We start from the raw sequence: 12,920 nt of genomic DNA on the forward strand, positions 1-12,920 counted from the left end.
TCCCTGTGCCAAAACAAAACAAAACAAACAAACAACAACAAAAAAAAAAAAAAAAAGGAAAAGAAAATTTAAGGCTAAACAAAAATAAATGCAGTTGTTTTCTATGAAAAGCGATAGCTATATCTGTTATTGTTCATTTTTTAAAACAATGATAAATGTTTTCAAAATAGAAGGTTCTCTTCCTTCACCCAATAATGCCCCCCACCCCATAATTGTATTGCCTATTACTTGGTTCTCTGAAGGTTCCAGGTACAGATATATCTGTACATTTCTGCTTCTACCAATATTGTAATACATCTGTTTTATATGTTTAAGTACCTATTTAGGCCAGCTGTGTAGTGAAATTACACAATTCAATCATATAATACATAAAACAATAACAGTTTGCAAAAAGAAAGGAAATGTATTCCTTCCCAATAATGGGAAGCTGAAATCTTTAAAAATGTTTTATAATGGAAAGTTATTTTTAAGATATCTAAATTAGATGTGGGCTCTTATGTACTTGAAAAATAGAAATACTTTAGTCCATAAACTCTAATTATAATCCAAAAAGAGAGAAAAAAATCCAAAAATTGTCTACAAAATCAGAAGTACTTGTAAATAGGAACCATAATATGATAATCTCTTGATTAAAGAAGAAACACTTTGGAAAGTAATAAAGGGGAACATTTCATATCAAAACCTGTGGAACCATAGAGAAATGTCTATTTAAAGGAAAATGCCTACTTTTATTTTCTTTATTATTAGAAAAGATAGATGTAAACAATGAAAGACCTTAATATTAAAAGTCTTTAAAAATAATAGGATAAGTAAATAATAGGATAATCCAAAATATGAAATGGGAAATTATTGAAAGCACAAGCCAAAAAAGAAAAGAATAGTGGCAAAAATAAAAAATAAGCTAAGTGAAGTTAGCCAATTCCCAAAAAATAAATGCTGAATGTTTTCTCTGATATAAGGTGACTGATCCATAATGGGGTAGGGATGGGGAGCATGGGAGGAATAGATGAACTCTAGATAGAGCAGAGGGGTGGGAGGGGAAGGGAGAGGGCAGGGGTTTAGCCATGATGGTGGAATGTGATGAACATCATTATCCAAAGTACATGTATGAAGACATGAATTTGTGTGAACATATTTTATATACAAACAGATATGAAAAAATGTGCTCTATATGTGTAATAAGAATTGTAATGCATTCCACTGTCATGTATTTAAAAAATAAAATCAATTAAATATTAGAAAGAAAGAAAGACACAATAAAAATATGTTAATTAATCTTTCTACAAGCTGTTTAAGGAAAGAAGAAAGCACAGAAATATACAAGTTTGGGAGTGAGACAGCAGATGTGTGTGCTGAAGCAGAAAAGATAAATGTAGTATAAGAGAAACCTACATGCAAAAATCTTTGAAAGCTGAAATGAAATGGATGAGTATTTGACAAGACAGAAATTACCAATATCACCTAAAGTAGAATAATTAACACATTAGAGTAGGAATGGTGACTACTATTAAAATTACCAGAACCAAATGATTTTACATTTCCTTTGTAATGTTTAAAGACCATATAACCATTGGTCATTATAATATTATAATCATTATAATATTACAGCCATGTTGATGCAAAATTATATATTATAATATTATAATCATTATAATATTGTAGCAAAGTGGATGCAAAATTCTAAAAAAATTACAAATCAGTAAAATCAGACATATTTTTAAAAAATCTCTTTTAAAATAAGATTTATTTCAAGAATGTAAGGATATTTTAAAAATATTAGTCATAATGGTAAAGCCATTTTTATTAAAACTATTTTGGAGTTTCTAGTGAATTAAAAAGCTAATAAATAGTTATCTTTTTTTAAATGATGAATTTATTTCCTTTTTCTGGTTATTAAATCTTTAAGAGAACTCCCCTCAAAGCAAATCAAAGCAAACTAAAGAGAACCAAGCTAAAGAAGAAAAAAAATCCTGTCAGAATGATGCAATTTGTTTAGGTGGTTGGAAAGAACATAGGTTTGCTTTTTTTTTTTTTTAACTCCATATTACTCATAACTAGGTAAAAGAAGAAATGTATGGTATTTTTCATGTGATGAACTAAGCTATACAAATTTTAATGATAATTTTAATAATAAAGGTGAGAGTTTCTGGGAAGAAAATGATAAAACTTATGGAAGGAAAGCTTATTTTTTAAGTCATAAATCACCGATTCTCTCCCTTGCTACATATTAGAGTAGTCATACAAAAAACTGATGCTCAAAATTTGCTGTAAGCAATTTTTATGAAGCAATGAGATTTGTTCAAAATATTTCAGATCATTTTAATGTTCAGCTAACATAAAAACTGAACACCAAAATTCCAAAATTTATAAAAATAAACATAAAATTTACAGAAAGTAAATTATAACAGGCTTATAATTCATTCTCTGTTTTTCCTGAGGAACACCCTGGGGAAAAAAAATAACCAGCTAATGACAAACATTAGTGACCTGTTCCTGATAAGCATACTTATCAGGAATTTAGTTCTACATTTGTTATTGGGGCAGTTCCTATATGTGCAGTGTTTTCATCAAGATATATCTAGTCTAAATTGTTTATGCCATACACACAAACCTTTTGTCAATAGATTCATAGATTTTCTGAAAAATGTCATGTGAGCTATGTGATGTACAGAGTAGAAAATGTGCTTAATTATCATTAGTTTCTTTTGGCTAAAGTGTTGTATCATCATGTACTTTATATCATCACTTACATCAATTTTAACATACTCTGTTTAATCTGAGCCAGAATTCACACTAATATGGGAAGAAAGGTCTATATGTTTATGCCTCATGATGTTTAATATCTTTGAGATTATTTGTAAATCCTGTTACTGGTTATGATATTTTATTCTTTTAAGCCAGATTTAGCAATCTGACCTTTGAGTTGTCTCAAAAGTTCAACATGAAGTATATTGCAATTGAACAAAAATAGTCATCTATTTTATGTGGAAGAATAAAAGCTCTCAAATAGCCTAGAAAAAGAAAAATAAGATTAATAATTTACCAGCTATTAAGCCACGGTATACAGCCACAAAGGATAAGCTATTACTGTTATAATAGAAATGGACAAATTGAGCAGACTTGAGAGTCTAGATGTGTATCTCAATTATATCTTATAATTTAATCTATAACAGTATTTTAATTAAATGGAAAATGGCTTATGTAATAAATCCCACCAGTGCTAACTTCTATTCATGTAAAAGAAATCATTTAAGAAAATAGATTTCAGATTACAAGGTTTTCTTCATCATATAACAAAATTTTAAGGAAAATCCAGGAGACTACTTATGTTCATAGTAGGGCCTTTATAAAATACGAAAGGATTCCTGAATCATATAATAAAGGTGACCCATGGAATCATATTAAAAATAAAAACAATCACAACATTTTTTATTCAAAAGATCTGTTAAATAGAATCAACATATTGAAAAGAACAATTTATAATGTAGATCACAGACAAAACATTTATATTTATATATATATAAAATTTACAAAGAGTTCTTGTAAAATAAGAAAAAGATAAACAAAATATATAACATGGCCATGAATATGTAATTCATAAAATAAAAATTCAAATGACACTATACTATCTACTTTATCTATCACATATTATGTGTTATATATAGTGTCACTTGAATTTTTCAAAAAGATGCTCAAATTCACTTGTAGCGAGGAAAATGCCATTAAAGTGACAATTATTTCTCACATAGTCCTTAAACCAGAAAAATTGAAAAGAACTTTAGTAAAGGGAAGAGGAGGAAATGCCAACATTGGTAGTAATGTAAATTAAGAAACACTATTGGAATATAATCTTACAAGAGCTATTAAAATTAAAAATACAATCTTTAGCTCAGAAAATCTTGTATGGGAATCTACACACAAAATAAAAGTATTAGTAAGAGCCAGATGTGGTGGTGAATACCTGTAATCCAAATTAATACCAGCTACTTTGGAGGCTGAGGCAGGAGGATCACAAGTTTGAGGCCATTCTTGGCAATTTTATGGGTGTGTATGTGTGTGTGTGTACGTATAATTATACATTTCATCTATATAATATTGCTTAAGAAATCCCCTTTTATAAAAAAGCACAGATGTTATGATTTAATTCATGTAGGCATGTAGGGATATGTGTGTGTGTGTGTGTGTGTGTGTGAGAGAGAGAGAGAGAGAGAGAGAGAGAGAGAGAGAGAGAGAATAGGAAATGATTGTGGTTACCAAGATATTATGATATATTTGAGAGTTATCTATGAGTATAAAGGTCTAAGGTAATTTTTAATCATGTTGAAACAAGTTCTTATACTGTTTGATTACTTACAGTGATTCTAAAATTTCACTTTGAATAAAAGTTAGGTCTTACTGTTCCCTTTATTTTTTCTTCAATGATTAAAGTAATTTCTTTCTAAGAATTGCTACTATAAAAGCCATACTCTCATGGGAACTATTTGTTACGTTCAATAGGAAATTAAAAGCATTTATGGGTCCCAATTCTGTGTGGTAAGATGGGTAAGAATGAAAAGAAATGTACTGAGTTAAAATTCCACACAATGCTTTCTCATTCTTAAGAACAGTGGCCTTTAAATGATGTGTAACTGTAGTATAAACCTATTCATGTCACTACTGGGTGTGTTGCATGTGTATCTGTTTTGCTTGTCTTGATTCTGACCATTATGCATATGCCTCCCCTATGCTTTACTTCAAGAATATCTCCATGTCTTTTATCCAAACAAGCCTATATACTTTTATTAACCTTTTATTAGTTCTGCTTGTGAAATTCTGGCATCATATGCTCCTCCATTCTTTGGATATTTAATCAATGGAACTGTTTTATTATAAAGCTCTGACATCAGTGTGGGTGTTATCTACTGTGAAATATTAAGAATAACTCACAGGCAAAGCAGATAAAGTCAGACTCCGAGTTAAAGGTCCCATCATAAAAAATACTGCCAGGACCTCATTTTCCTAGTCTCCTCATTTCCTGTGATTCACAGTACAGAATTGGGTGAGGACTAGAGATAAATAATTATTCAAGTAAAATAATTATACAGATGTGGAGTGAGTCTTGGCCTTATCTTCCCATTATAGTTAGGTATTTCTAAACACAACACTTTTTAGTTCTACAAGGGTTGTAGAGCATGCTTATAGAACATTACCACTGGAGTGTAAAATGAATTACAATGTAAACATAAATAGTTTAGCATAACTCTGAGGGGTTAAAAATGCGCCAACAAAGGTGATGGACACTCTTCCACCTATAAAAAAGGGTAAATGCAGAGTTCAGTTTGGAGCCATCTGGCCAATAGGAGCCAAAATGCTAACTGAGAGAGGTTCCACAGATATACCTAGCATATAATTTGTAATAATTACATATTTTCCCATCCATTCTCATTCACATGAGTATGTTTAAACCAAGAGAAGCAATTAAAATATGTATAAATTTCTTGAGCTATTGATACCTTAAGGCTATGTGATAATTTAGGTTGGATGAACTGCTTTTGCTTACTTTAATCCTTAAAAATACTAAGAAACCTGACATAATAGATAAATATTTACAAATCTATTAATATAAATTTCCAGTCTGCTGGGTATATCTTCCAGTGAAGAAAATACTGGGCTTTTATTTTAGGGAAAATTGTGGTGACTTGATTCTATTAAGCTTCAGAAATTCTGGATTACTCTAGGATATAGACTAAAAGACTCTTAAAAAATCATATTTCCAAAGAATATTTTATAAGTGAACTTTGATGATCTTTTTCTGTTGTTTATGATTGATTTATTCCCTGTTGAACAAGGGAACTGAAATTGAATTGAGTTTAAATTACTCCCTTGCTCTTACCTTTTCAAAGAAAGCAGTTTAAAATATGTCATCTCCTTTGGCATAAGAAATTGCACTTTGGACTCCTGTTCAAATAGGACCATTATTTTAAGGAGTTTAAAAACAGTCGTCGGAGACATAATATCTACCTTCCTACTATTTCAAGAGTAAGACTTGCAATAGATGGAGAAACTGAAGCCAGAATGTGTCCAGTGCCTGAGCAGATTTCTGCAATGACTGCTTATCATATGTCCAGCCCCAAGTCATGCTGTTCTTACTTTCGTTGGCTCAGGAGTTGTGAAAAGTCAGACCTCATCACTGAAAAAAGACTTTCTCACTTTGTGTGGAAGCAGCATGATGTCACCTGTATATAAATCCTTCTTGATTGTGGTTGGAGACCAGGATGAAGTGATTATTATCACTTTCGAAAAATGACTGAGCAAGTATCATTGTGATTTCAAAACATCAGGTCTTGTCTTTAGCTTGATATTGTTCATGTCAGGGAGTTCCAGATGGTACTAGTGTTCTCTGTGGGGTTGCTATTTGTTTGTTTTTGTTTTTAAAAGTTTAAGATGAGCAGCTTTTGTGTAAAATAAAAAGGGCAGGTGAACTTTGCCCTTTCTTAAGCACCAATTGTTTGGGGTTGGCTACAATAGGTGATCAAGAGTGACAAATTTAGGGCTTGGGATAGGACTTGCTTAGAATGTATAAGGCCCTGAGTTTTATCTCTAGCAACATCAACAACCACAAACTCCCCCTCAAAAAGTGACCATTTGTGTGAAAGTAGTGAACTCCTTATCTGTGCAAAATTTTACTATCTATCCAATTTCCACAAAACCAGGCAATGCCTGTCAACCAATCAAAATGCAGATTAAAAAAAAAAAACGGTCTCTCAATTGCAGTGTGCAAAAATTTTTAAATTCAACTCCTAAAAGGTAAGTCGATATTTATTTACAGAAAACCAAAAGATTTTACTAGTCCTGTGGGTCATTTTAATTTAAATGCAAGTTTTTGACAATTTTCTATCCCCTTTTAAATAAGTCTGATGTGAGGGCATCCTTTTAAAAAAATTTATTAAAGACCTTTGATACCTTGACCTGATCAGTCAAGTTTTTTTTAATCAACAATATTTATGGACTTCAGTATAATAAAGGATATTTAGAACAAGTCAAGGAGGATTAAAACAATATAGTGTTAAAAACGAGCCAGGCTATTTTGTAAATTTTACTTTAATATTAGTGTGGGATTTATTATGACAAGTATTGTTTTTAATCTGAGTTGCTGAATTGAACATAACTGAAACAGCCTACCGTTACATTTCACTATGGTGTACCAAAACACTGATCCAAATATGAAGGTCTGGCATAGACGAAGTTATTTCCATATGTGCAGAGAATGAGTGTAACAAAGTTTCTGAAGGAGTAGAGCTAAATCATGGATGCAGAAATGAGGTCTGTGTTACTAATGGAGACAGATAACAGGGAAACTAGGAAAGAGTTGTGAAAGTAAAGCAACATTAGATTTAATGTTCGTTGTGTTCCTTGGAAATCATGTCTCTCTAAGAAATAAGGATTTATATTAAGCAGTATATCATTTACTATTCTCTTTTCTACCTTGATTGGCTCTGTTTGTTGGGCTCATTACAACTGTATGGCATGTCACTCAGAATACCACTGTGATTCTATGTATTTTTAACGTACTATGTTGTTTCTTGATTGAAATCTCAAAAAATTCCTCCCCTTTTCAGTTCTATACCTGTCCCATACTTAACTCTTTCTCAGGTACCTATCTACTTCCTGCTTGACATGGAGGCTACACCATGTAGTACAAGAGTTGTTTTCTCTCTCTACCAATATCTTCACCTTTTCTCATGTCTTCCCTGTTGGTCTTCAGAGAAAACTTTTCTATCCACACTGTTGAATAATCTATCCCTTTTCTTAGGCTCTTATTCTGACTCCTTTCTATGTCTGCCTTTCAAAATTTCATCTATGATTGCCCCAGGCTAAAAACCCCAATCAATTATTCTTCTTTCTTTCTAAAAAAAATAATTAAATAAAGTTTCATCTGGATGATTTGTCAAACTCTGCTTTGTATTCTTCCACATATATGCCTCAATGATTTTGCTCGTCTTTACCGGAAATGTTCTCCTTGGTTCTCTGCCATCACAATTCTGCCACCCACCTAGTCCAGTAATTTTGGAATAATACTCCATGCAGAAGCAGATGTTCCACAAGGGAGACCCAGATGCTCACAGCAGGGAGGGAGGAGATGGGCAGCAGATAGACTAGAAACTCCATCTTCAGGAAGAAAAATTCTCATGATAGTGGCTTTACACATTTACCATGTCTGAGTATTGTGCTTTAAAAATACTTGAAAATAACAAGTTTAATGAAATTGCAGAAAAGGTAAAGTGACTTGTCCAAGATTAGAAGCAACTTAAAGCTTGTATTTGGGTCTTCCCTATCTGTGTTTTCTTCTATTATCCAGGCATTACTCAGGATTCTGGGCAGTATTTTTTGGTATGGAATACATTCTCCATTAAATGTTTATAGAGGTTTTTCTTCCATGCCATTATAATATTAAATTACAAAGTGATTTGTGTCTTAAATGGGTTACTTCCTTCCATCCAGAAGGATATATGAATCATCAAGACTCTTCTTCATTCTCTTATGTGTGACATGATACCATTTGATTCTATACTGGCATGGAAGATTATTTTCATTATCTTAGTAGTATTGTAACTAAATGTTGGCAAACCTCAGAAAGTTTCAGACTCGGTCAGAAAGATGGCTTTGATTTAGGGAAATTCCTTGAGAAGCCATCAGTCCTAACCTGAGAAAGCATCTCCTCATTCCTAACTAGTCAATTTTCTGCAGGTAAAAAGAAAAGGGGTTTTCAGAATTAACCTGTGCAGATCTTTGAGATAACTTTAAATTTTTGAGATAATTCTTTAGAGTCTGAAATCAGATTCTTTAGAGTCTGAAATCAGACTCTAAAGAATCTGGCCTCATCATCCTTGGCCCTTTTCCTTTTGTACTCAACCATTGGTTCAATTAAAGGAATCATTGTTCCCAGAATTTTTTTCAGTTTTGGGACATTCTGGCAATTGCTTTCACAAATGGCCACACTTTTTAGGTCAATTCTTCCCTATCTTTTTATGCAATGAAAATAACTTTAAGTCAATTAATACAGTGTGTTCAGAAATGCTGTACTTTATTTGGACATGACTAACAGTAAAAATGACCTGAAATGTCTCATGAGAAATTATATTTAAGGTTATACTTAAATGAAATAACATGGAATGCTGATGCAAAATACAACAATTTGATGTATTTTCATGTATCACAATACATAAATCTAGACTATCTTCAACTGTTAATAAATTATAGCTTAGTTAACAATAAATTGACATTATATAAGAATTTTAACAATGTAGTTTTGGAGGTAAAAAAAAAGTCCACTTATTTTTTTAACCTCTCAATAGACTAGGAGTACAGTTGGTTTTCTCTAATCAATTTTATTTTGCATTATCATGCTTAATAAGCAAGCATCTTCCATTTGCTGAGTTTTCAGATACCTTGAACTTTGATTTTTTTACTCACTTTGCAGTCACAAAATGAGAAATGTAGACACTGTGTACAAACGAGAAGTTCGTGCAAAGTCAAGTTCTCAAAACCACATGCAAGACTCAGCGGCACATGGTTTAGAGCCCACACACTCCAGGATCATGTAATACTGGCATGCAGATGAGAGGAAAGAAAAGCACCTACATCATGAAAATAGAGGATGATGAAATAGAATGACATTTTCTTTATGACAATTATCTAATGCAAACCGTATACCCATAACCTTTACCAGAGTGGGAACAGGGGCAGAGAAGTAAATCTTTGCAGGGAGTGGGAAACTGTATATAAATATTAGATAGAGGTCAAGTTGTTGTTAAGTTTAAGAATAACTATTCTGAACTTGGCCTCTTCCAGGTTGTCTTCCCCAGTTTCTTGCTTTGTATTTCCTCTGCTACATCATGCAAAAAAGATCAAAGCTAACATTGGAAATCATTTAACAAGCTCTAAACCTGACAGATAACAAGGGTGTTCTCCACAATTTACACGAGAATTAAATTGGATATAAATACCTCCTGTTCTTACCGGTGGGTGTTGTGATTCCATGTGTTAAGGTGTGAAGCAGACAGGAAAGAGATAAATCTTTCATAAGTACATTGTAAATAGGCAAGTGGTATATAAACCATATTCATAGGTAATAGAGTAAAACAATGAAAGGTAAATAGTTGTCACAAAGTAGACTTTACCACAAAAAAAATGGTCATAAAATTAGAATTTATGGGGTGGGGGTAAAATAAATAAGTGCTTTACTACTGTTATTTAAATAATCTGGCAGTGTGGAACAATAAAATTGAGTGATACTTATTTTGATTAAAAATTCTTGACACTGCTTCATCAACCCAGCAGTAGAGATTCCCAGATAAGTTTTAAATACTGATGCTTTTATTAAACAATCATACTGATGAAAATATATACATGAATAATATATAAATGTTCTTTCTTGCAAGATTAAAGTGTTCCCCTGGGAGAATTTATCAAATGAATTTTTCACAATGAACTTTGGGATGATTGGAAATAACTCGTGGAATTAAGCTACAGTTTTGTATGAAATGTGCTAACTTGATTACTTCTTCAAATTAAAAGTTTTAAAATGGTATATTCTTTATTTCTCAAATAAATTGCATGCAGCTATGATAAACTTATCCACAGACAATGAATGTGCTTTAAATTGGGCAATATTTGTAATGTTTCCTGCATCATTACTCCTAATTTTGAAACTTGGTTTTTGGTTAAAATTTTGCTGGTCACATACACAAAAAAATCAATGTAAATTCTATAGCTTCATTTACTAAAATTTATATTATGAAATTGATGTAATTAAATGTCAGTGATTTTATTTTCTAAAGAATTCTCAGAAATAGGGTCCTTGCCCAGTGGAGGATTAGCTAGATGGGAAGGCTCCAAATTTTAATCTTTTTCCTATAGCTCAACGATATGTCATTGACTTTGGATTTGTTGTATAATTTATCTGTAACAATTATTTTCTAAAATCAAAAAAGCAAATAAAAGAATTTTAGCATTTTTCCCTACTAATAAAAGGCCCTTTAAAGCAGGCTGATAAATATTGATTTTTGAGCAGTGATAACAGGAGGTAGGGTTGTGATAAGTGATTGTTGGTGTCAAATTTGCTTAAAATATATGAAGGAATCCATATTTTCCCCTTGAAATGAAAGATTCATTAAAGCAAGTACATTAAAAGGGCACAGCGTTAATTGTTTCAAAATATAGAAAAATTGTTGTTGAAAGTGGCATGAAACTTCCTATCAGAAAATGCTTTTAACATGCTTAAGTTTCCTAATCTTTCCTAAAAATTTTTAAATGTTCTACTTTTTAAAATGTTTTATTTAACCTCGGATCTCTGTTTGGGGACATTGTTACAGTTTACTTGCCAAATTTTAATTTCACATGGGTTCAGCTACTTTTTTGGGTGCTGACAATTAGGCCATACTTTGAAAGTCCAAGTCCCAGCTAAAGCAAGACTTTCTCTAACCAGAAGTGGGAACTCTACAACACACAGTTATATCAGTTTGCATCATGTTATAATGCCTTTGCCACACAGTATAACTAGATATAGCACCATGCAATGCCATGAATTGAGAATGAGACACTATCTCCAGGGGAGAAAATAAACATCTGAGAGAAGAAAACAAAAGCAAGGGATTCAAAGCTGGTGAGACTGGCTTTTTCATTTTGGCTATAGCTCTAATGCCTGTAGCACTATTTTGGGAAACAGAAATACATACCATGTTCATGTCAATGCCATTGGTGTAAGTCCATGCATGCTGGAAATACTCTTCAAGCCGTTGCCTCAGAGGGTTGGGGATTTGGTGAAAACGAATGAACTCTTTCACTCGTAGCATCTGCATGTGGTACCTGGCAGTTCCCGAGTACAGTCTTTGGATAATTGCAGAAACATTCCCAAAAATGCTTGCATACATTAGTGCTGGATTGGATAAAAAACAAAGTTATGGGGGAACACTACACATGTGTATAGTATATCTTCTCAGGATATCAATCATGTAGATTTTGATCATGTCAGCCAGCCCAGTTATGCAGATTTACCACTGGCTCATGTGCAAAAAAATTAAACTAGTAACACTTGAAATTTTTATAATTTTAATGGTATAAATAGAGAGGGAAAGTATTAAAACTCATTATGGATTCTAAATTAAAGTACAAATACAATTTTTTTTTTAATAACATGAGCTTGTGATCAGGAGCATTGACTAGAGATGCAATGGGTTTGGAATATAGCATTTGATTATTTTTAGTAAGGCATGCTATGGCTCACTATAATTTCTTTTTTTCTGAAAAAAATATTCATGGGCAAAAACATCTTTTAGGGATTTATAAAACACTTTTTGAATTAAAGTTAAATATTAATTTTAAAATTGTGACTCTCTCTGCCTCTTAGCTTCAAATCTAATCTTGTAGTAGTAGAGGTCTGTTATAAATTTTAAGGTTATTTTTAAAACTTTGGATTTTCTGAGTAATGACTAATTTTTAAAAGAAGACTAAAGTTTCTTTAGAGTGTTAATTTGTATATGATTTTTAATTTATTCTAATTCACTTTCACAATTTCTTTGCATAATAATATATCTCTGGCTTAGAAAATGCATATAGTTTAATTTTTAAGAAAAAATAGAATACATTTTTGTTCTTTTACATATAGGAAGAAAGTGTTATTTTATCCCTTGCAATATTTTCAGTACTTAGGTAAAATACCCTCATTAGTACTTCTTGAGCTAAATCTTTAGGATTTAAAATAAGGTCTTTGTATATTTTCTTTTTTCCTTGTAGTATTTGTTTTCAGCTTAGAATAATCCTAAAAATGAAATACTCTGTACCTAAATCACCTGGTATATATATCATATATACCAGGTGATTTAGGTACAGTGTGTGTGTGTGTGTGTGTGTGTGTGTGTGTGTGTGTGTGTATATATATA

At 31.8% G+C, this 12,920-nt stretch overlaps 1 protein-coding gene across 3 annotated transcripts in view; it reads right to left on the minus strand.

Annotated features, from left to right (window-relative positions):
- Kcnh7 (potassium voltage-gated channel subfamily H member 7) overlaps positions 1-12,920 on the minus strand; it is a 467,079-nt gene that overhangs the window by 46,499 nt on the left and 407,660 nt on the right. For all 3 annotated transcript variants that reach the window (XM_015478970.2, XM_048812385.1, XM_048812384.1), the window contains one exon: positions 11,718-11,917. In XM_015478970.2, coding sequence (XP_015334456.1) covers positions 11,718-11,917 — 200 coding nt within the window. The remainder of the gene's footprint in view (positions 1-11,717; positions 11,918-12,920) is intronic.

The sequence above is a fragment of the Marmota marmota genome, unplaced genomic scaffold, assembly GCF_001458135.2.
Source record: "Marmota marmota marmota unplaced genomic scaffold, marMar, whole genome shotgun sequence".
NCBI lineage: Eukaryota > Metazoa > Chordata > Mammalia > Rodentia > Sciuridae > Marmota > Marmota marmota.